The sequence below is a fragment of the Phyllobates terribilis genome, unplaced genomic scaffold (genome assembly GCF_046119375.1).
Source record: "Phyllobates terribilis strain yellow unplaced genomic scaffold, ASM4611937v1 Scaffold_1__5_contigs__length_1240528914, whole genome shotgun sequence".
Classification (NCBI taxonomy): domain Eukaryota; kingdom Metazoa; phylum Chordata; class Amphibia; order Anura; family Dendrobatidae; genus Phyllobates; species Phyllobates terribilis.
This window is the reverse complement of record NW_027362761.1, coordinates 598,524,963-598,550,693: the sequence shown is the minus strand read 5'-3', so window position 1 is coordinate 598,550,693 and position 25,731 is coordinate 598,524,963. Positions and strand designations below refer to the sequence as shown.

At 45.0% G+C, this 25,731-nt stretch overlaps 1 protein-coding gene across 1 annotated transcript; it reads left to right on the top strand.

The window, feature by feature from the left end:
* Positions 1–687: 687 nt before the first annotated feature.
* Positions 688–15,709, top strand: LOC141272156 (oocyte zinc finger protein XlCOF7.1-like). The gene is made up of 9 exons (XM_073682536.1): positions 688–822; positions 2,085–2,225; positions 2,545–2,724; positions 4,033–4,156; positions 7,177–7,274; positions 7,353–7,431; positions 8,839–8,936; positions 9,065–9,182; positions 14,370–15,709. Exons 2-9 carry the CDS (start codon positions 2,142–2,144, stop codon positions 15,191–15,193), a joined length of 1,605 nt encoding a protein of 534 aa, XP_073538637.1. The 5' UTR covers positions 688–822; positions 2,085–2,141; the 3' UTR covers positions 15,194–15,709.
* The last annotated feature ends 10,022 nt before the right edge of the window (positions 15,710–25,731 follow it).

Here is a 25,731-nt window from a genome sequence, read left to right as displayed (position 1 = left end):
ACCCACAGAGCACCCAGAGCCCGCAGCATGTCCCCAGAGCCCGCAGCATCCCCCACATACCCCACATACCCACCACCAGCCCCCAAGCGTGCATCCCACCCAGAGCCCCCACAAACCCGCAGCATCCCCCCCATTGGCCCCAGCATGCCCCCACAAACCCGCAGCATCCCCCCCAGAGGCCCCAGCATGCCCCCACAAACCCGCAGCATCCCCCCCAGAGGCCCCAGCATGTCCCCTTCAAGAGCCCCCACAAACCCGCAGCATCCCCCCCAAGAGCCCCCACAAACTCGCAGCATGCCCCCAGAGCGTCCCCACAAGCCCGCAGCATGCCCCCACATAGCCACCACCAGCCCCCACAGAGCTCCCAAGCGTGCAACCCACCCAGAGCCCCCATAAATCCGCAGCATGTCCCCACAAACCCATAGCATGCCCCCAGAGCCACCACAAACCCGCATCATCCACCCAAAGCCCCCACAAACCCGCAGCCTCCCCCCGAGCCCGCAGAATGCCCCAGAGCACCCAGCATGTCCCCAGAGCCCGCAGCATCCCCCACATAGCCGCCACCACCAGCCCCCACAAACCCGCAGCACTGACCTCCTCCTGCAGCTTCACCAGCATCTTGTCTCCCAGTCCCTCTGCATGAGGCTATGGCGTCTGCAGCTAAACTAGAACACGCCCTTAATGCACATTCAGGACACGCCCCCCGGAAATGACGTCATACCTGGAAGGAGCCCACGCATTCTAGCGTTTACCGTCCTGGTTGTGCGCAGCTCTTGCTCTCTGGTATCAGCCAGCAGCAGGTTTCCGCTTCCCGCCATTCCGGTGAGATTACAGGGAGGGTTTGTGGTGAATCTGTGAGAGGAGAGTGTGGGGTGAGATCAGAGCTGTTCCTGTGGAGGCTCCTGCTCCATGTGACTGCGGCTCCTCAGTGTTGTAGGGGGGATGTGCAGCGGCTCCTCCTCACCGCCCCCGCTGGAGGTGGAGTTACCACGGTGACCGTCCTCTGCTGGAGGTGTAGTTACCACGGTGACCGTCCTCTGCTGGAGGTGGAGTTACCACGGTGACCGCCCCAGCTGAAGGTGGAGTTACCATGGTGACCGCCCCCGCTGGAGGTGGAGTTACCACGGTGACCGTCCCCCGCTGGAGGTGTAGTTACCACGGTGACCGTCCTCTGCTGGAGGCATAGTTACCACAGTGACCATCCCCTGCTGGCGGTGTAGTTACCACGGTGACCGACCCCCGCTGGCGGTGTAGTTACCACGGTGACCGTCCTCTGCTGGCGGCGTAGTTACCACGGTGACCGTCCTCTGCTGGAGGCGTAGTTACCACGGTGACCGTCCCCCGCTGGCGGTGTAGTTACCACGGTGACCGTCCCCCGCTGGCGGTGTAGTTACCACGGTGACCGTCCGATGCTGGCGGTGTAGTTACCACGGTGACCGTCCTCTGCTGGAGGTGTAGTTACCACGGTGACCGTCCTCTGCTGGAGGCGTAGTTACCACGGTGACCATCCCCTGCTGGCGGTATAGTTACCACGGTGACCGACCCCCGCTGGCGGTGTAGTTACCACGGTGACCGTCCTCTGCTGGCGGCGTAGTTACCACGGTGACCGTCCTCTGCTGGAGGCGTAGTTACCACGGTGACCGTCCCCCGCTGGCGGTGTAGTTACCACGGTGACCGTCCCCCGCTGGCGGTGTAGTTACCACGGTGACCGTCCGATGCTGGCGGTGTAGTTACCACGGTGACCGTCCTCTGCTGGAGGTGTAGTTACCACGGTGACCGTCCTCTGCTGGAGGTGTAGTTACCACGGTGACCGTCCCCCGCTGGCGGTGTAGTTACCACGATGACCGTCCTCTGCTGGCGGTGTAGTTACCACGGTGACCGTCCTCTGCTGGCGGTGTAGTTACCATGGTGACCGTCCTCCTACGAGGCTGATAATGAGCGGTCAGATCGGCGGAGGAGGCCGCGGTGGAGTTTGTGGCTTTTCCTCCAGTTTCTTCCTGATAAATGTCGGATATTTGGGGCAGAATTCAGTGATTGTCGTTCTATCGTCCCCTGTGATCTCCATCTTCTCCTTTATCATGAAGACGCCGGCAGGACGAGATCCCTCCAGCTGATCCAGTGCTCATCCCTCCTTCTCCTGAATGACCCCGAGGATGGACGAGGACGAGACCACCAGAAGATTATTACACTTCACCCTGGAGATCATCTCCCTGCTGAGCGGAGAGGTAACTCCTCTACATTTCTATCAGCTTTATTGTGTTATGTAACAAGTCCGACATCGGGAAGAGGAAATCCAGAAGAGGAAGAGAAGGATTCTTTACTGTAAGAGCAGTGATTGTATGCAGCTCTCTGCCAGGAGGAGTTGTCATGGGGATTCCCTATAAGAGTTGTAGAGGATCCTGGATGTCTGTCCTGAGTGTAATAATATTCCAGGTTATGGCCCCAGATTACTGGAGACGGTTATTGATCCCGGGATTTCTACTGATTGTCCGATCTGGAGTCGGGAAAGAATTCTTCTCCCTAAGTGTCTCTCTCCATACACAGGATTACACAATAGTGAGGAAGACACCGGGGGAGGGTGTGACTCCCATCATCCATCTCCAGGAGTCAGGAGGGCGGAGTCCGGGCCCCATCACAGAGCCTCCCCCGCACCCCCCTATACATGAGAGGAAGAAGAAGATCCTAGAGCTCAGCAACAAGATGATTGAGCTGCTGAGCGGAGAGGTGACTGCTGGGACATTATACAGGACAGCACTGGAGGATTCTGGGGGATGAGCGGAGAGGTGACTGCTGGGACATTATACTGGAGAGCACTGGAGGATTCTGGGTGATGACCGGAGAGGGGAATGCTGGGACATTATACAGGACAGCACTGGAGGATTCTGGGTGATGACTGGAGAGGTGACTGCTGGGACATTATACAGGACAGCACTGGAGGATTCTGGGTGATGAGCGGAGAGGTGACTGCTGGGACATTATACAGGACGGCACTGGAGGATTCTGGGGGATGAGTGGAGAGGTGACTGCTGGGACATTATACAGGACAGCACTGGAGGATTCTGGGGGATGAGCGGAGAGGTGACTGCTGGGACATTATACAGGACAGCACCGGAGGATTCTGGGTGATGACCGGAGAGGTGACTGCTGGGACATTATACAGGACAGCACTGGAGGATTCTGGGTGATAAGCGGAGAGGTGACTGCTGGGACATTATACAGGACAGCACTGGAGGATTCTGGGTGATGACCGGAGAGGTGACTGCTGGGACATTATACAGGACAGCACTGGAGGATTCTGGGTGATGAGCGGAGAGGTGACTGCTGGGACATTATACTGGAGAGCACTGGAGGATTCTGGGTGATGACCGGAGAGGGGAATGCTGGGACATTATACAGGACAGCACTGGAGGATTCTGGGTGATGACTGGAGAGGGGAATGCTGGGACATTATACAGGACAGCACTGGAGGATTCTGGGTGATGAGCGGAGAGGTGACTGCTGGGACATTATACAGGACGGCACTGGAGGATTCTGGGTGATGAGCGGAGAGGTGACTGCTGGGACATTATACAGGACAGCACTGGAGGATTCTGGGTGATGACCGGAGAGGTGACTGCTGGGACATTATACAAGACAGCACTGGAGGATTCTGGGTGATGACTGGAGAGGTGACTGCTGGGACATTATACAGGACAGCACTGGAGGATTCTGGGTGATGAGCGGAGAGGTGACTGCTGGGACATTATACAGGACAGCACTGGAGGATTCTGGGTGATGACCGGAGAGGTGACTGCTGGGACATTATACAGGACAGCACTGGAGGATTCTGGGTGATGACCGGAGAGGTGACTGCTGGGACATTATACAAGACAGCACTGGAGGATTCTGGGTGATGACCGGAGAGGTGACTGCTGGGACATTATACAGGACAGCACTGGAGGATTCTGGGTGATGACCGGAGAGGTGACTGCTGGGACATTATACAGGACAGCACTGGAGGATTCTGGGTGATGACGGTGTCGTTGTTGTCAGGTTCCTATAAGGTGTCAGGACGTCGCTGTCTATCTCTCCATGGAGGAGTGGGAGTATCTAGAAGGACACCAGGATCGGTACCAGGAGGTGATGATGGAGGAGCTCCGGCCTCTGACATCACCAGGTGAGAGGAGACTCTTGTTGGCTCCGGTGGATGTGATGACGTCTCTCGGCCTCATCCTATAATAGATGATTTTTCTCCAGACTTGCTCTGGTTTTCTCTACATTTTCTCACAGCTTTCATTCCCTGATTATTCTCTTCTGATCTGAGTCGCGGTTTCTCCACTGTTTTCTTCATCAGTCTTGAGTCTTCGTCCTCGGCGGCTTCTTTCAGATTCTTTCACCTTCCTTAGAGCATCGGTCACATTTTGTCTGCAGATGTCCCAGCGCTTCTGTCCGTTCTCTCCTGTGAGATCTTTCGGTACGTGACTCTGTCATGGATTGTTACTCGGCAGAGTCGGGGTTAATTTACTGATGATTTTCCCCCCTAATCCGCTGTCGCTCCTCCGTCCCTCAGAATCGGTTCAGGCTCAATGTCGTCATCAGTCGTGGTCGGGCGTCCAGCTCCTCCCTCTTGGCTGACACTTGTGTGACCTTCCTTGGTCTCCTCCGTTCATTCTTCTTCTTTGTGACAAATCACTTTCTCCGTACTGAGCACAAAGTCCTGGATAAATATCGGCACCGGACCGTCCCTCAGACCTCGAAGCACGAGTCCTGACATGAAGATGGAGCGTGGTGGAGCCGATCACCCACCAGAGCCTGACATGGAGGCTCCAGCAGTTCTCGGCCCCCGCGTCTATTCACCACTCGCTCTGCAGGTGTAGAAGCACAGAACTTTCCGTACTGGAGGAGAAGGTCGGATCACCGCGCACTCCTCTCTATAGGGGGAATGTTTCTCCTGGAGGAGAGCGGAGATTCTGAGTACAGAGAGTTATAGGCCATGCAATGCCCCATGGGAAATAAGATATGCAAATGTCTTTTTCCTAGATGCAGATAACTGTGTCTGTATCGCCACCTATAGGACACAGCAATTCTAGGGGTCAATATCAATGTTTCAACTCCACCCTGATGGGGCCAATTTCTATTTTTGCATTTTTTCTTCTTCTTCTATAAGATAGAATTTTTGTATTTTTTCATCCACAGATGTTTGACGTCTTCTGTGTATTTTGCAGGATGCATTTTGCATTTTACCTTATAATGTGATGAAAAACAGGAAAAAAAATCCAGCCTAGCTGATACAGTTAATAAAAAAAAACCCACAGAAACAAAAAAACCCCCACAATTACACGTCTTTTTTTGGGTTTTGTTTCTCGGCATTTATTGGGCTTTAAGAATAACCTTGCTGCTATTTTCCAGTTTGGTTTTGGCGACACCAATCTTGTGTGGTTTTTTTTTTGTTGTTGTTTTTTTAGAATATATTTCACAGAATTAAATATTCAGAACTGTTCCTGACACCCATCACTTTATCTTCCGTTATCGGAGCTGTGTGAGGGCTTCTCTTCTTGAATGGCGCACTGACCCTTTATTGGTACCATATTGGGGGAACCTGTGACTTTTTGATCGTTGTTTTTTCATTGCATTTTTGGGGGAGGTGTTTTTGATTTTTTTATGTTTTTTCTTTTCTTATGGCGTTTACCGTATGGGATAAATTCTGATGTGACAATGCCAAATATATTTGTTTATAAATTATTATTATTATTTTTTTTTTCTTTCTCTTATTTTTGGAGACAAAGCAAAAATAATGCGGACTTCAACCTGAGATCCTATTCATACCGGGCTTCATAGGAAAACCTTGGCGGCAGGGACAGGGGTCTTCTGCAGGCCCCTGTTTTTGGGACCCTGCGATTTAGTGACTGATTGGCAGGAGAATTCGAAGCCCAAGCACATAAAGGGAACCTGTCATGTAAAATAACACTATTAACCTGCAGATATGGGGTCAACCTGCAGGTTAATAGTGTTTGGAACCCTCCTGGCGCCTGCACGGAGAGCCCCGCTGCCAGGAGGAAATGAACCTTATTCCACTCCGCATTGTTCGCGCAGCTACAGTCACTGCTCAGTGTATATAGAGCTGCGGCGGTTACCGCGCCCCTCAGCACTGACTGACAGTCGGCTGTAATGCTGAGCCCTAATGCTGAGCTGGCTGTCAGTCAGTGCCGGGGGAGCTGAGCGGAGCTCTCAGTGCGGGCGCCGGGGAAGTTCAAAATGTTATTAACTTGCAGATTAACCCCATATCTGCAGGTTAATAGTGTTATTTTACACGACAGGTTTCCTTTAAATGCCACTGTCAGGCTGTCAGCAGCAGTGATGTGGTTAAATGGCAGCAATCGGAGCTCGCTCCACATGAACACCAGATATCATCTGGCTGACGAGGGTCTTCTCTGTCCCTCTCCTCGGGGTCCTCATCCTCCGAGTGCAGAGCAGAGAGCATTAGGCTTTGGCCTTGCTGATTATCACTTCATACTTGAGGCCGACAATGTGCTGGGACCTCGGTACCGGGGGTGAGGACCACAACAATGTAATTTATTCCCTGATACATAAACCTAGAATTACCGGTTCTGAGAGACGAGTCTCATATACACACGTGGTCAAAATTGTTGGTCCCCCCTCGTTTAATGAAAGAAAACCCCACAATGGTCACAGAAATAACTTGAATCTGACAAAAGTAATAATAAATTAAAAATCTATGAAAATGAACAAATGAAAATCAGACATTGCTTTTCTGCTTCCACAGAGTTTTTTTTTACAAAATTTAACTCCTGAAATAGGCCTGGACAGACATGATGGTACCCCTGAAAATAATGTGACAAAAGGGACATGTTAAATCAAGTTGTGTCCACTAATTATCATCACAGGTGTCTACCATCTTGTAATCAGTCAGTGGGCCTGTATATAGGGCTACAGATACTCACTGTGCTGTTTGGTGACATGGTGTGTACCACACTCAACATGGACCACAGGAAGCAAAGGAAAGAGTTGTCTGAATCATTAGATTTTTTATTTATTATTACTTTTGTCAGATTCAAGTTATTTCTGTGACCATTGTGGGGTTTTCTTTCATTAAACGAGGGGGGACCAACAATTTTGACCACGTGTGTATAGACAGATACACGGCAGGTCATGTATTCAGTCTGTGTGTCTCCACAGTTGGATCCAGGAGGAGAAATCCACCAGAGAGATGTCCCCGTCCCCTGTATCCCCAGGACTGTCCAGAGGAGAATCACAACATCCCGGAGGATCATCAGGTAGATGACACTGAAGTCCCCACAACATCTGACCATGAAGTGATGGGACCTGAGCTCATCTTACATTGTTCTTTTTAGGGTGAAGATCTGATTGATATTAAGGTTGAGTTTATACATGGAGCACAAGAGGCGACCACAATATGGGCCGATCAGCAGGGTGAGGAGGGGAGACTGTCATGTCGGTTCTGTGGGCACCTACTACTACTCCCATCATCACATGACACAACCTACAGTGTCATGTAAAAGTGTAGGCATCCCTGGTCAGAATGATGATTTTTTTACATTTTAAAATTTTCAAAAAGGAAAATGGGCCGATGCAAAAGTTTGGGCACCCTTGGAGATTTGTGTGCTCAAATAACTTCGACCAAGGTTTCAGACCTTACTTAGCCTGTTAGGGTTATGGCTCGTTTACGATCATCGTTAGGAAAGACCAGGTGATGCAAATTTCCAGCTTTATAAATCCAGCCTCCTCTAACATTGTGCCAAAAACAGCAGCCATGGGTTCTTCTAAGCAGCTGTCGAGCACTCTGAAAATGGTGGAGGCCACAAAGCAGGAGAAGACTATAAAAGAACAAAGCGTTTTCAAGTTGCCCTTTCCTCAGTTTGAAATGTAATATAGAAATGGCAGGTACCAGGAACAGTGGAGGTCAAGATAAGATCTGGAAGACCAAGAAAAATTTCAGTGAGAGCTGCTGGTAGACTTGCTAGAGAGGCAAATCAGAACCCCTGCTTGACTGCAAAAGACCATCAGAAAGATTTAGCAGACCCTGGAGTTGTGGTACATTGTTCTACTGTTCAACAACACCTGCACAAATATGGCCGTCATAGAAGAGTCATCAGAAGAAAACCTCTCCTGCATCCTCACTATGAAATTCAGTGTCATAAGTATGCAAAAGTACATCTAAGAAGGTCTGATGCATTTTTTGAAACAAGTCCTGTGGACCGATGAGGTTAAAATAGAAAATGATCAAAGGTATGTGTGGAGAAAAAAGGGCACAGAATTTCAGGAAAAGAACATCTCGCCAACCATTAACCATGGGGGTGGATCAATCATGCTTTGGGGTTGTGCTACAGCCAATGGCACGGGGAACATTTCACGGGTAGAGGGAAGAATGGATTCAATGAAATTTCAACAAATTCTTGATGCAAAAATAACACCATCTATAAAAAAGCTGAAGGTGAAAAGAGGATGGCTTCTACAAATGGATAATGATCCTAAAAACACGTCAAAATCCACAATAGACGACCTCAAAAGACACAAGCTGAAGGTTTTACAATGGCCCTCACAGTCCCATGATCTGAACATCATTGAAAATCTGTGGCTAGACCTCAAAATAGCAGAGGATGCAAGACGGCCCAGGAATCTCACAGAACTGGAAGAATTTTCCAAGGAAGAAAGGATGAAAATCCCTCACACAAGAACTGAAAGCCTCTTGTCTGGCTACAAAAAGCATTTGCAAAAACTGATAATTGCAGGGGGGGGGGGACATTACTAGGTACTAACCATGCAGGGGGCACAAACTTTTACATCCCAATGTATTCCATCACTGTGTGTTTCCTACAGATGGACTCATGGAAAGAAATCCACCAGAGAGATGTCCCCGTCTTCTGTATTCCCAGGACTGTCCAGAAGAGAATCACAACATCCTGGAGAATCATCAGGTAGATGGTGCTGAGCCCTGTACCGGATCTGTGTATGGGGGATTGGGCAATTCTGGTCCTGTGGTCATTGGTGTCATAGATTTTGGTGGTTTCTTGTATTGTGCTGATTGTTACATCTGATATATCAGGAGGAAGATCCGACTAAGAATAAAGTGAAGGATGAGACAGAAGAAGAAGCGATAACGAGGGGGGATCAGCCGTGTGTGAGGGACGTGAAGGAGGAGATTCTGGTAGATGTTTCCACAGGTGTGTAATAATGTCCAGTGTATAATAATGACTGGCTTTTATATTACTTCCATCCTTTACTTCCATTTTTTTCTTACACAAGTCCCATGTTGCCATATAAATGATTGAGCTTGTGAGTCAGACAGAACCTCCCAGACAGATTACCTATGAGGCAGATGGAGACATTGTGAACGCCGTCTGACCTGTGATCCGGCTGTGTCCGTCTTTTTAAGCGTGCATAAAAGCACGGACCGCCACAGTGTTGTGCATCTCTGAAAAGAAGGACTACGCTAAACAGAGGCCTGACGGTGTCCAGAGTAACTCTGCTGCCTCATTATAGTGAATGGATTCCTCTCGGGTGTCATCTGAATCACGTATTTTGTACATTTAGATGGAAACCCCGATGTAAGTGCTCAGCGTAGAGTGCAGGATAAATGCGACCCAAAATGTTTTGTATTCCAAAATGTCACCAATAAAAGCTTCTACTAAACCCACAAAAAAGCAAGTCCCTACTCAGGTTCATCATCGGTTAACAGAAGTATAGGGGGCGTCCACATTACTGGTAGCTCAAAAGCTCTGGAAAAGTGACGTGGCTCCCACTAAAAGAAATCCAGCAAAATCTGCGTTCCCAAATCCAAATACCCCCCCTCCTCCTGGGCCCCACAGTGTGTCTAGACCGCAGTTAGCATCCACATGTTTGTCATTACTGTAGCAAGGAGAGCCCACTTAATTTTCAGGGTGTGTGACTCCAGAAGCGCGAGCTGGGTATGATGTATTGGCGCTACAATGTAAAGGTACTGCAATGTACTGGGCACTATAATGGCAGATTTGCATTTTAACTTGGCAACATCCATTGCTGATAGTTTCTGCAAAACAGCCATGGAGTCAAATTCATCATTGCACCTGTACATAAATTCCCAGAGGGGGGTTATTTCCAAAAATGGGGTCAGTTGAGGGGGGATTCTGCTCTTCTGCCACTTAGGGGCTTTGTATATGGAGACCGTAAACTATTCTATACAAATTTGTTCTCCAAGAGTCAAATATTGCTCCTTCCCTCCCGAGTCTCACCGTATGGCTAAGCAGTACAGTACAGACACATATGGGGTATTGCCCCGTTCAGCAGAAATTGTGTAACAAATTATGTGGTCATCTTTACCCATTTACCTTTGTGAATATGTAAAATCTGGGGCTAAAACAACATTTTAGTGGTAAAAATGTATATTTTTTTTCTTTACTTCAGTGGTATAATACTTTGTAAAATACATATGGAGTCAATATGATCACTGCACCCCTAGATGATTTCTTTGTGAAAATAGAAAATTTGGAGCTAAAACAACATTTTTTGGGAAAAAACGTCATTTTTAATTTTCACAGTCCAATGTTTTGAAACTTTGTGAAGCACCTGTGGCTTCAAAATACTCACCATACCTTTAGATAAATTCCTTCAGGGGGTGTAGTTTTCAAAATGGGGTCAGTTGTGTGGGGTTTGCACTGTTTAGCCACATCAGGGGCTCTGCAAGCACAACATGGCGTCTGCTATCTATTTCAGCTGATGTTGCACTTCAAAAGTCAAATGGCGCTCCTTCCCTCCTGAGCCCTGCCGTGCGCCCAAACAGTAGTTTTCCCCCACATATAGGGTATCGGCGTACTCAGGAGAAAGTGCATAACAAATGGTATGGTCCATTTTCTCCTGTTATCCTTGTGAAAATGCTAAATTTGGGGCTAAAGCAACATTTTTGTGGGAAAAGTAAAATTTTCATTTTTTTCTTTCCACATTGCTTTAATTCCTGTGAAGCACCTGAAGGGTTAATAAACTTATTGAATGTGGTTTTGAGCACTTTGAGGGGTGCAGTTTTATTGAATGGTGTCACTTGGGGTATTTTCTGTCACATAGGCCCCTCAAAGTCTCTTCAAATGTGATGTGGTCCCTAAAAAAAAAATTGGTTTTGTAAATTTTGTTGTAAAAATGAGAAATCGCTGATAAAATTTTAACCCTTATAACTTCCTAACAAGAAATTGTTTTAGAAATGATGCTGATATAAAGTAGATATAGCGGAAATGTTATTTATTGACTGTTTGGTGGTAAAACTATCTGGTTTAAGGATATAAAAACTCAACGTTTCTAAACTGCAAAATACTCTTTTTTTTTTTTTTGTTACATTTTTTTTTATATTTTCATAAATAAATGCAAATAATAACGACCGAAATTTACCAGTGACATGAAGAGCAATGTGCCAGGAAGCCACAGTCTCCGAATCGCTGGGATGTGCGGCCGCTCCAGAGTTATCACCACATAAAGGGACGCCGGTCAGAATTGTACAATGAGGCCGGGTCCTTAAGGGATTAATGTGCCTTCAGTGCTATTACTGTGTTCTGATATTTCCCATCATGCCTTTAGACATACTGAGGACATGATGGCGGCGGCCGGAGCTCGACGGCTCCCGGATGTACGGCCGCCTGTGTCACTCGTCAGTCTCATTTACATACATTAATGAAAGATTAAAACTCCATTGTTAATTGCGTGGACACTTTTCTACACTAAGAGCATGATGGGAAGAACGAGAGAGTGAAATGGCACTGGTGGTACATTAAGGGGTAAATGCTGATGACAGGTTCCCTTTAAGAACTGTCTATTTGCTGTCTAATCTCTGCCACCCCTGACTTGTGCCAATGTCACCAGATTATAAGTGTCATTCACTTTACCTGTCATTGTGTTAATGTGATGGCATGTAGTTGTCCCCCTTATCACCGGTACTTTCACTGACGAGGGTCTTCATTGTGAGATCCAGAAAATACATTGAGAAATCTCTCGTGTTGTAGAAAAATTCCCATCGAATCTATTCAGATGCTAAATCCATTAGTGTCCTGCTGCTCTGTGTAATAGGGGGGTGATAGGGGGGCTCAGAGGCTGATTAATACTTTCTATCTAGGGAGAGTGAATCACTGATGTGGTGGGGGTCCGACGAGGATGAGCCCCAGCAGGTCGCATTAGAGCTTGAAGCCGTTGGGGCAAATGTGCAATATATGGATTAATGGATAAAGAGTAATAGTGACCTCTGCAATAGGAGGCTGAGAGCATCAGGCAGCAAGGCTGAAGCTGCAATGTAAGGACTAGGGTCCAATAAGTAATATGCACCTTGTTAGAGGAGGTTAAGTGCTATGACAGTTATTGCCTCAAAAGGTTCAACAAAATATTAAGTTAAGAAGAACCATCATTTCTGTCCAGGCCGATTTCATGAGTGAGCAGAAAAGCAATGTCTGACTTTCATTTTGTTCATTTTCATAGATTTTTAATTTATTAGTTTTGTCAGATTCAAGTTATTTCTGTGACAATTGTGGGTTTTTCTTTCATTAAATGAGGGGTACCAACAATTTTGACCACGTGTGTGTATATATAATATATACAGAACAGACCCAAAGTTTGGACACACCTTCTCATTTAAAGATTTTTTTTCTGTATTTTCATGACTATGACAATTGTACATTCACACTGAAGGCATCAAAACTATGAATTAACACATGTGGAATTATATACTTAACAAAAAAGTGTGAAACAACTGAAAATATGTCTTATATTCTAGGTTCTTCAAAGTAGCCACCTTTTGCTTTGATGACTGCTTTGCACACTCTTGGCATTCTCTTGATGAGCTTCAAGAGGTAGTCTCCGGAAATGGTTTTCACTTCACAGGTGTGCCCTGTCAGGTTTAATAAGTGGGATTACCTTGCCTTATAAATGGGGTTGGGACCATCAGTTGTGGTGTGCAGAAGTCTGGTGGATACGCAGCTGATAGTCCTACTGAATAGACTGTTAGCTGCTTTTTTCTTGCCATAATACAAATTCTAAGTAAAGAAAAACAAGTGGCCATCATTACTTTAAGAAATGAAGGTCAGTCATTGCGAAAAATTGTGAAAACTTTGAAAGTGTCCCCAAGTGCAGTTGCAAAAACCATCAAGCGCTACAAAGAAACTGGCTCACATGAGGACCGCCCCAGGAAAGGAAGACCAAGAGTCAACTCTGCTTCTGAGGATAAGTTTATCTGAGTCACCAGCCTCAGAAATCGCAGGTTAACAGCAGCTCAGATTAGAGACCAGGTCAATGCCACACAGAGTTCTAGCAGCAGACACATCTCTACAACAACTGTCAAGAGGAGACTTTGTGCAGCAGGCCTTCATGGTAAAATAGCTGCTAGGAAACCACTGCTAAGGACAGGCAACAAGCAGAAGAGACTTGTTTGGGCTAAAGAACACAAGGAATGGACATTAGACCAATGGAAACCTGTTCTTTGGTTTGATGAGTCCAAATTTGAGATCTTTGGTTCCAACCACCGTGTCTTTGTGCGACACAGAAAAGGTGAACGGATGGACTCTACATGCCTGGTTCCCACCGTGAAGTATGGAGGAGGAGGTGTGATGGTGTGGGGTGAGCTGGACCGCAGAGTGAAGGCAAAAGGGCCAACAAGTGCTAAGCATCTCTGGGAACTCCTTCAAGATTGTTGGAAGACCATTTCCGGTGACTACCTCTTGAAGCTCATCAAGAGAATGCCAAGAGTGTGCAAAGCAGTCATCAAAGCAAAAGGTGGCTACTTTGAAGAACCTAGAATATAAGACATATTTTCAGTTGTTTCACACTTTTTTGTTAAGTATATAATTCCACATGTGGTAATTCATAGTTTTGATGCCTTCAGTGTGAATGTACAATTTTCATAGTAATGAAAATACAGAAAAATCTTTAAATGAGAAGGTGTGTCCAAACTTTTGGTCTGTACTGTGTATGTATATGTGTATATATATATATATATATATATATATATGTGTGTATGTATGTATGTGTGTATATATATATATATATATATATATATATATATATATATATATATATTTGTTTTTAACCAGGTGTATATAATATATATAGATATGTATGTATATATATTTGTTTTTAGCTAGGTTGTCTCCATTTCTTTAGTCTGTGTCTCCTGATGAGTTGCCCTAATCGGAGCGACGAGACAGCGTATTTTAATCTAGAGTAGATTTGTGGGTAGTTTGTGGTTTTGTTTTTTGTTGTCTCTTGTCAATTCTGTCACTCTAGGAATTGAAACACATGAGTGCGTCATGTTGTATGTCATAGGGGTTATTTTAAAAAAAAGTTTGAATAAAAGTTATGTTTTAGCATCCATTTCAGTGAGTCCAATCTATCTTTCATCCTTACAGGAAATCCTTGTGAGAATAACGGTTTATCACTAAATTGTAAAAAAGAAGATATCAGGAAGCACTCTAATGGAGAAAACCTCATCACCCTTCCTGCACCTCCTGGACTTCACAGCACTTCACTTTTTTATAATCCTGCTGATCATGAGGAATCATCTCCTGAACAATCTCACATTGTTACCACTATTCCAGGTGACACAGTGGATACAAGATTTCAGTGTGACCAGCAATTTACTAAAAGCTCAGCTCAGACACAAAGAAAACACAAAGGAGAGAAGCCATACTGCTGTTCAGAATGTGGGAAATGTTTTATATATAAATCAGTCCTTGCTAGACATGAGAGAATTCATATAGGAGAAAAGCCATATTCATGTTCAGAATGTGGGAAATGCTTCACAATTAAAGGGAATCTTAATACACATCAGAGAATTCACACAGGAGAGAAGCCGTATTCATGTTCAGAATGTGGGAAATCCTTCACAGATAAATCAAGTCTTGTGACACATGAGAGAAGTCATACACAACAGAAGCCGTATTCATGTTCAGAATGTGGCAAATCTTTTTTTAATAAATCATACCTTGCTATACATCAGAGAATTCATACAGGAGAGAAGCCATTTTCATGCTCAGAATGTGGGAAATGTTTTAGAAATAAATCACATCTTGTTAAACATCAAAAAATTCACATAGGAAAGGAGCCGTATCCATGTTCAGAATGTGGGAAAACTTTTATATATAAATCACACCTTGCAAAACATGAGAGAAGTCATACGGGAAAGAAACTGTCATTATATTCTATAAATTTGAATAAACATTACTCAGCATAAATGAGTACACCCCCTTTGATGAGTAAGATTTTAATTAATATCTCACTGAACACAAGATCAATTTCTAACATTTTGCCAACACTAAGTTTCATAGAACATGTTTTTGTAATCAAAACATGAAAGTAAGGTTAATAATATAACTCTCATTACAAAATCCTCAGTTTTACTCAAAATAATTAAAGGGAATCTGTCACCACTTTGAAGTTATCAGACCGCTACTATGGGCATACAGGTAATAGAAAAGTAATTCTATACATACCTGTATGGCCCATAGCAGAGGTTTGATTGCAGAGATTCCGTTTCATACAGGCTTGGCTTCCGGGGGACGCCAAGAAATCCCCGCCCATCTCATTATTATTCCCCAAAATACCTACCTATATGGTTATTTATCATATTCCCCCCTCCCTGTGACGTGCACTGTGCTCCCTCCTCACATTGAGAGCGCTTTGCTTCCTCCCGGCCCTGGCTGCCTGTGCTCTGCGTCGCAGGTTTCTATTGCGCAGGCGCCGGGGAGTTACTGTCACTTCCCGGCGCCTGCGCAATAGAAACCTGCAGCGCAGAGCACAGGCAGATGGGGCCGGAAGGAAGCAAAGCGTGCTCTATGTGAGCGGGGCTTTGCGCATGCCCAGGAAGTCATGGAGAACTTAACCATATAGGCGGGGATTTTGGGGAATAATAAAGAGATGGGCGGGGATTTCTAGGTGTCCCCGGACGCCAAGCCTGTACAAAACAGAATTGATTAAAACACTTTGCTCTGCAATCAAACCTCTATTATGGGCCATACAGGTATGTATAGATTTACTTTTCTATAACCAGTATGCCCATAACAGAGGTCTGATAACTCCAAAGTTATGACAGATTTCCTTTAATGCAAAAATGAGTACACCCTACGTCGAAAGCTACTACATCTAGTATTTTCCACGGCCTCAATAATTTTTCAGGACAGCACCAAGTCTTTTAGGCCTGGAATGAACTAGTTAGGAACATAATACTACATCTATCTTTCTTCCCTTCTTCAAGCTCGAGCTCTCTTGGAGCCTGGATGCTGGATGGAGCGATGACTACTTGTCTCTACAGAATTCTCCATAGGTGTTTGGTTGGGTTCAGATCAGGAGACACTTTCCCATCTCCAAGATCCTATCCCAATATATAGTAGGTGTAATAATAATAATATTAGCAAATGCCTCTAATTATAAATGTAGTACCTTTTTCTGATTCCTCTTTCCTCATGTACAGGCAATGCAGGACCTTAGGTATCCATGGTTACAACCACTAGCAACTAACCGTCACTATATCAGTGGCAGTAACCATGGATACCTAAGGTCCTGCATTGCCTGTACATTAGGAAAGACACAGCGAATCAAAAAAACTATAATACATTTCTAATTGGAGATATTTGGTCATATTATTATTATTACACCTACTACATATTGGGATAGGATCTTGGAGATGGGAATACCCCTTTAGGTTCTGACCGTGCCCCCCACATATTGCAGCAGACAAGCTTCACATTGTATGGTGTCAATGACGTGTGGAGCTACAACTAATGAGATGTCGGATATTATAGGGTTTATTATGGTTAGTAGATGCAGACATTTTTGCTTTGTGCACAGACTTGCACAAACCACATTTATTTCTCCCACATTCAATGAAACCTTTGGTGTTTGTCCTCCACGTGTCAGTTGTCTTTCTTGTTGCTGGATCCTTGTCGGTGTATAACATAGGTAAATGTTTTCTGGTAATATTCACTATATTATAGGAATCTTCTCTGCAGCCAGTATTGAATGTATCTCCAGACTGATGGATGTTTCCTTCTTTGTGAGTTTTCGGTAATGTATGAAATATTGGACATTGTGGGTGATTTTCCTTTAGTCTTTCTATTTGTTTGGCATTAAGTACAGCCGATACCAAACCCTCCTCCAAAAGACAATGTAAGGGGGTATTGTATGAATTAGTAGGATCTCCATCTAGAGTGCGGCATATATTAGTATCGTCATCCATGTTCATAACCTCCGGCTCATACAACCCACTATCCAGAGCTGTGATCGAGCCCCCTTTATCTGCAGCTCTAATGACTTTATTAGGGCTGTGCTCAGGGCCGTATCTGGCATTCTTGCTGCCCTAGGTACTTTAAGTGATCACGCCCCCTACTGGTAATTCATACTAAAAGTGCTCATACCCTTTAGGCCCCCTTCACACGTACCGGAGACACACACGTACACCCATTATAATCTATAGGCTGCGCACATGGTCACACGGACCGGACATGTCCGTTTTTTGTCTGCAGCTCGGACGTCAGTACGTCCTGTACACAGATGACATAAAGTGTGACATCCGCACACACGTCTGTGTGACACGTGCCGGAAGAGAGTGCAGAATAGAAATGACAGATATTTAGGTGTTAGATGTGCAAAGATCAAGATAGATGATAGATATCCGTCAGATATATAATTAGTGCCCTGTGTGTGGAGTTTACTGTACTTGTATTTAGCTAATAAATAAAAAAAAAACGACGTTCCCCCCCCTTCCCAGCCTAAAAATATCAGCCCTCAGCCGCCCCAGAAATGGCGCATCCATTACATGCTACAATTCTGACGCTTCGCACGGCTCTTCCCGATTGCCCTGGTGCGGTGGCGATCGGGGTAATGGTGGTTGGGGTTGATGGCAGCTGTGATTTGTCAAAAATCACAGCTGTCTTCAAGCCCTGGGGTTAGTAGTGGAGAGGCATCGATCAGACGCCCCCATTACTAACCCGGCAATAAAAAAAAAACACAGAAAAAATACTGTGAGTAAAGTCTCCCCGCACTATCCCTCACTCACCAATTTATTGAAAAAAAAATCCCCTGCAGGTCCGCCGTATCCCACCGAATCCATTGTAGTCCAGAAATGGAAACCTGAAAAATATAAAATGAGAGAAATAAAAACGAGAGACAGTCCCTCTTTCACCAATTTATTACCAAAAATTTTCCCACAAAGCTCCGATGTCCACGTTCCCTGAAACTGGCTCCGGCGTCTGTGAATAGCAGTAAAGTAACCGCTATCCACAGGCGCCAGGTACAGACTACAACTCTCATCAGAGCCGGCGGTTTTCGCTGAGCACAGTGTGAGCCAGCGACTCTTTAAGATGCATCTACACCGGCCAATAATCGGATACTGATCGGCCGATCTAAACCGGCTGACAGTCACCCGATGTACGAGCAAAACATTAGTTCGTCGGGTGAAATCATTAAGCTTAAATATCACTGCTCTGGGCAGCAGATCATCCGGTGTAAACGTGCTGCCGAGATACTGCGCAATATGAAAGATCTGACTCAGATTATTCAGGAGGATCTAAAGAATTTCTCTACATTTGAATTCTCTTGGATGAGTAATTAATAATATTCAAAATGTGTCTACTTCCCAAAATTTTAGGGCGATTCCTTTACTTTATCTACTTAAATATATTAAAAATCTTCAAGATCTGTTGAATAAATTCATTTGGAATCAGGGTGAACCTAGAGTTTCAAAATTACTCTTATGAAGAGCAAATTAACAGGAGGATTTGGACTTCCCAAATTTGGTAGCATATTATTACACCAATTTGATTAAACCAACACAAAACTGGTTTAAAAATAATTATTTATCGGCTTGGGTAGACTATGGATCTTCTCTAAGTGAAAAATTACCAATAAGCTCTCTTATGCTATCCTTTTTATTAAAATCTAACTTTCCAATACCAATCTCAAAAACTATCCTTGCTTCATTGACTGCTTGGATCTTCCATTAAAACTGATCATTATAATAATTAACAAGGATATTTTGTCTTCATGGAACGGACTAGGATTAAAATTTATGAAAAACATTCATGAGAGTTCAAGAGAAATGAGAGTGACTCTTGATGGGCCAGATGGATGGGCCAGAGGCTGGATCAGTAAAGGGCAGAGAGCGCCACTCCGACTCAGATGCCAGCAAGGTGGAGGTGGGGTACTGGTATGAGCTGGTATCATCAAAGATGAACTTGTGGGACCTTTTCGGGTTGAGGATAGAGTGAAGCTCAACTCCCAGACCTGCTGCCAGTTTCTGGAAGACAACTTCTTCAAGCAGTGGTACAGGAAGAAGTCGGTATCGTTCAAGAAAAACATGATTTTCATGCAGGACAATGCTCCATCACATGCATCCAACTACTTCACAGCGTGGCTGGCCAGTAAAGGTCTAAAAGAAGAAAAAATAATGACATGTCCCCCTCGTTCACCTGATCTGAACCCCATAGAGAACCTGTGGTCCATCATAAAATGTGAGATCTACTGAGAGGGAAAACAGTACACCTCTGGGAACAGTGTCTGGGAGGCTGTGGTGGCTGCTGCACGCAATGTTGATCGAAAACAGATCAAGCAACTGACAAAATCTATGGATGGAGGCTGCTGAGTGTCATCATAAAGAAAGGTGGCTATATTCATCACTAATTTTTTTGGTTTTTGTTTTTGCATGTCAGAAATGTTTATTTCTAAATTTTGTGCACTGATATTGGTTTACCTGGTGAAAATAAACAAGTGAGATGGGATTATATTTGGTTTTTATTAAGTTGCCTAATAATTCTGCACAGTAATAGTTACCTGCACAAACAGATATCCTCCTAAGATAGCCAAATCTAAAAAAAAACACTCCAACTTCCAAAAATATTAGGCTTGGATATTTATGAGTCTTTTGGGTTGATTGAGAACATAGTTGTTGATCAATAATAAAAATAATCCTCTAAAATACAACTTGCCTAATAATGCTGCACACAGTGTATGACCACCACACCGTTTCTCCATCTGCTCTAGATGCAGACAATATGGCGCCGTGCTAGTGGCAGCCCATTGCAGCAGCTCCCCTGTTTGTTCTAGTTACAGTTTGTTGTTTTTATGTTTCTTTTGGAACTTTTTTCTTTTTTTCTGAACCTTTCATTCTGAGCTTTGGATCCCCTGGAATTGTTCTATTCTGGGGATTGCACTGTACCTGTGTGCTGGACGGTGGTGGGATGGAGGAAACCAAACACCCTGGGGAGGATGGAGGAGAGGACGAACAAAGCACGGTGGAGTGAACCAGGGGGTCAGGAGAGAGCCAGGGTACCGCGAGAACGTGGCACAGTGAGACTGAATACCAAGCGCTACCTGCACCTGGGAAAGCACGGCATGGAAGAACATGGCCGCACGGATGCTGTATCCAAGGTGAACCCCAGGAAGTTGCGGAGCGGCAAAGTCCAGAAGAAGATGGATTAAACCTGTGGTCCCGGTCCATTATCATGGGTAATGTACTCTCACTTGGAAATAAGTCAGATGAATGGCTGGCACTGATTCACACCCAGAGGGATACAGAGAATGCCGTCTGATGTGTTTTACCAAAACTTGGTTACATGGAGAGGTCTCTGATTCAAATGTCTCGGTGCCAGGGTTTCACATGGTCCGGGCGGATGTACCACCATCAGCGAACCATGAGGCAGCTAGGGAAGTGCTGTCAGGGGTTATGGCTCGGCTCCAGACGAAACACCCTAACTCTGTAACTGTAATTTCTGGGGATTTTAATCGAGCTAAGATCTCAACTGCTTTATCAAAGTTCTATGAATATTTCAGATGTACGACACATGACAACAGGATATTGGATCTCATCTATGCTAATGTTAAGAATGCTTATTCTTCATCTGCCCTGCCCCCCATGGGGAAATCCAACCATAAGCTTATACTATTGTCACCAGCTTATGAACTAGTTATTAATAGACAAACTGCTACAATTAAAAAAAATCTGTAATTGGTGTCCGGAGGCAGAAGAAGCGTTACAAGGATGCCTTGACCTTACAGACTGGGACTTGTTGTGTGCAGCTGGGGGAGAGGATGTTAATGAAGCTGATGTAAATGAGGTGGTTGGTAGAATTACTGATTGCATTAACTTTTGTACTGATATGCTGGTGCCTGTAAAGGAGATTTGGTGTTTTGTAAATAACAAGCCCTGGATAACTAGAAAATCAAAATACTTACTAAACAGGAAAGAAACTGGCATTTAAAATGAGGGAGAAAGAGAAAATTAAAATGATACAAAGAGACTTGAAGAACAGAATAAAAGATGCTCGGTAGGCGCTTTCAGAATAAAAGTAGAAAGTAGTGTTTTTCAAAAGATTAAGCAATACATGCGCAGAACCAACAGGGAGGCGAGATGGAGCTAGGAAACGATCTGCAACATTGATATTGGGGGACGAACGGACTGATTTCAGAGTGTCCTAAAATCATGTGAGGAGACAGTTTAGGAAACTAAACGTAGGCAAAGCAGCAGAGTCAGATGGACTCAGTCCACGTGTCCTTAAAGTGTGTGCTAACCAGCTGTCTTTCAGTACCTGTTTACCTTGAGCCTACAATCACAGAGGGTACCAGTGTTATGGAAGACTTCCGGCCTGGTTCCGGTACCCAAGACTACTTTCCCAGCATCCCTAAACGACTATCGCCCTGTAGCCTCAACATCGCATGCGATTAAGTCCTTGGAAGGATTAGTGCCTGCTTACTTGAGTCTGAGGGTGAGGGTTTTTGCTGACCCCCTATAGTTTGCTTACCAGCACAGATTGGGGGTGGATGATGCTGTTATGTCTCTGGTACATACAGTACATTCATTTTTGGACAATGATGAAACCACTGTACGTGCAATGTTCCGTGACTTCTCCAGTGCGTTCAATACCTCACAGCCACTATGTCTTACTATGCAAAGAGATGACTGATATGAAGATGGAGGAGGGGATAAGAAATTGGATAAGGGACGACCTGTCTGACATGCCACAGTGTGTACAGGTGGGAGTAGTTATGTCTGGCAGATTATTGAGCAATGCAGGTGTCCCTCAGGGAACCGTGCTGTCGCCCTTTCTTTACACGTTGCATACAGCAGATTTTTTCAGTATAAATCTGATTTTTACAATCTCCAAAACTTCTCGGATAACTCCGTGGTAGTTGGATGCAATAGGGGGTAGAGGCCAAGGTGAGGAGAAATATGGGAAGGTTGTATCGGATTTTGTGGATTGGTGCCAGGCTGACTATATACAACTAAACATAAAGAAAACTAAGGAGCTTGTGGTGAACTACAGCAGGAGAAAGGTGGACGGTTCACCGGTCACTATTGCTGGTCAGGAAGTGGAGCAGGTCGAGATTTACAGATGTTTGGGGGATGAGCAAACTCTACTTCCTACGGAAACTAAGGTCATTCAATGTGTGCAGCAAAATGTTAGAAATGTTCTACCAGTCCGTAGGGGCAAGTGCCATCTTTGTTTGCAATCATATGCTGGGGAAGCCGTGTGCAGGTGTCTCATGCTAAGAAGTTGAAAAAATCTTATCAAGAAGGCGAACTCCACTGGTGGCCGCCATCTTGACGCTTTTGAGGAGGTAGTGGAGGAAAGAATTCAGAAGAAGTGTTTGGTGATAATGAGAAATAACGCACACCCATTATACGAGCTGTTGTTCATGAGGTAGAGGAGACCTTCAGTCACTGTCTAATCCTACTAAGGTGTAAGAAGGAAATATACAGGAATCAGTGTGCCAACTGCTACGGGAATGTGCAACAACTGCCTAACTGTGAAATTCTCCAAGTGACTGGTGTATTATTGGCGTCTAATTGTATATAGCACTGACCGGTCATCAATAGGAAAGTATGAGATTATACCTGAGAAATTCTACTGTTATGTTGTAATTCATGTCTATGTTCTGCTGCTGTGATACTGTAATTTACCTCGGGATCAATGAACTGTATAATATTGTATTGTATAAACTATGGCCCCCACACTGTCCTCTCCTATGAACAATAACTGCCAAACCATCACCCCCTTAACAACTATGGCCTACACACTGTTCATCCTACACACTATACCTATGTTATTACCTATAGCCTCCACACTGTATCCATCTGCAGTGTCCCTCCCCACAATGCCCCCTCTCCATACTGTGCCCCATCTTCACACTGTACTCCCTCCATATTGTGCCTACACAATGTCCCTCCTTATACACTGCCTCCCATACTGTGTCCTTACTGAACCTTCAGCTCCACGTAGGAGCACTTAGCTTCCCCTCTTTTGTGGCGCTCTATCACACAGCCAGTACCCTATGTACCCCCTACACAGCCAACACCTCATGTACCCCCACATGTAGCCAGCACCCCATGTTCCCCCCACACAGCCAAAACCCCATGTACCCCCCAAGCAGCCAGCACCCCATGTACTTACCACACAGCCAACACCCCCATTAACCACCATCCCAATGCACCCCACATACAGCCTGCCACCCACTATGTACCGCCCTTATACAGCCTGCACCCATGTACCGCCCATATACCACCTGCACCACATGTATCCCCCAGTGTTAGTTTTCTGCCACACATGGCATTTTGCATTTAGCGCAGAAAATTATACTTTGGTCTCATCTGACCACTGCCCCTTCTTCCACATCCTCGCTGTGTCCCCTACATAGTATTTTACAATGGGAAATCTTATGACTTGCTGTCAAAAATGTCTTTCTTCTTGCTACACTTCCATAAAGGCCAGATTTGTGGAGCATACGACGAATAGTAGCCCTGTAGACAGATTCTCCCCCTGAGCTGTGGATCTGCAGCTCCTCCTCAGTGACCATGAGCCTCTTGCCTTCTTCTCTAATCAGTGCTCTCCTGGCTTGGGATGTCAGGTTAGGTGGACGACCATGTCTTGGTACGATTGCAGTTGTGCCATACTCCTTCCATTTTTGGATGATGGATTGAACAGTGCTCCATGAGATGTTCAGAGATTGGGATATTTTTATAACCTAACCCTGCTTTACTCTTCTTCACAGCTTTATCCCTGACCTGTCTGGTGTGCTCCTTGGTTTTCATGATGCAGTTTGATCCCTAATGTTGTCACACAACTTATGAGGCTTTCACATAACAGCTGTAGTTATACTGAGAAGAAATCACACCCATGTGGACTCAATGTACTAATTATGTGACTTATGGAGGCAATTGGTCACTCAGGACATTATTTGAGGGCATCAGAATACAGGGGGCTGAATACAAATGCTCAGATTTATATTTTTTAAATACTGTAAAAGCCCTGTACCATTTCCTTTACACATCACAAATACTTGCTACTAAGTGTTAATATCCTATAAAATCCCAATAAAATACATCTTCTATTCTGCTATACCCCTAAATAAAATCCTGAGTCACCAATTACCTTTAAAAGTCACATAATTAGTAAATTGAGTCCCTCTGTGTGTGATTTATTCTCATCATAACTGATATGGAGTTGTTGTACGGAGGACGTCCTTATAGACAGTACTGTGTGCGCAGACATCATGAGCCTCTGTGCAGCAACTCCGATCTAGTCATCTCTGTAGTGAGACAGCGAGAATGGAGTTGCTGTATGGAGTTTGATTATTCCTTGGGAGACAATTACACAGGATTACTGCCCAGATACCAGGGCTGTGAAGTCAGAGTCGGTGTCCATTTTGGTAGAGTCGGTACAAAATGGACTGACTCCGAAAATATATAATAAATTGGGTTCAGTACAATGCAGCATGTGCTGTAAATGTTTTCATAATAATTTGGGAAAGTTATGAAATGTCCTATAAATGTCTGTTCTATTCCTGATCTAAGGATCTCGGCTTTTAGTTGAGATAAATCTGTGCTGCACTTTATGTACATGCTCAGTAGTGAGGCAGTGCTGTGGAGTTGGAGTCGTGAGTAAGGGAAATTGAGGAGTCGGTGCCGATGGTTTGGCTTATCGACTCCACAGCCCTGCCCGATACATGAAAGCTGACATTCAACATGCCAGTAGACATGAGCGAACCCATGGATGTTTGGGTTTTACGAATGTTACACGCACGTTGCCTAAGTTCAGATAGGGGTGAGACCGGTTACGTGAATTTGTTGGAATCCTGGGGGAACCGTTACTCAAGGTGTATAGGGTGCAGCTTCTCTCAGGCACACAATAGATTCAGTTGCTGACCAGACACATCTGACAAGAGTCCTCAGAAATGGTAGAACAGTAACATTTAATGAGGCACGGCCAGTGCAATGTAAATGTCTTTTTGAGCAACAGGCTCCAGTACTAACAGTACAATCTCCTTTGCAGCACAGCAGTACAAAGTCTATTTTCCTGTAGCACAGTACAGCACAGTTTTAATGCATACACAACCACAGGCTTTTCCTTCACAAGGACTCAACTGTACACAGCATTCTTTATCCTGCATGGAGATGGAGGGGGGAGGGTTTTATGAGGCAGATGATCTCTGTGACACAATTCCTTCCAGTCCTTATCTTCCTGCCCGATGATAGACTTCCTGAACTAAATGTGCAGGGTATCTGACCTGTGTTCAGCTTCACCCTGGACTTGAATCCTGTTCTCTTTCCTGCACTTTTGTGAGATACAGATCACACACACACCACTTCTCCCTTTGGCTGCAGCCAGAATGTAAACAACTTCCCCACAATCACCCTGGGGCTCTGCTAAACACTCCCCTTCCCCTATGACTGTGTTAACCCCTCTAGTTGCTGGATGCTTCTGGAGCACAACACTTCCTGTC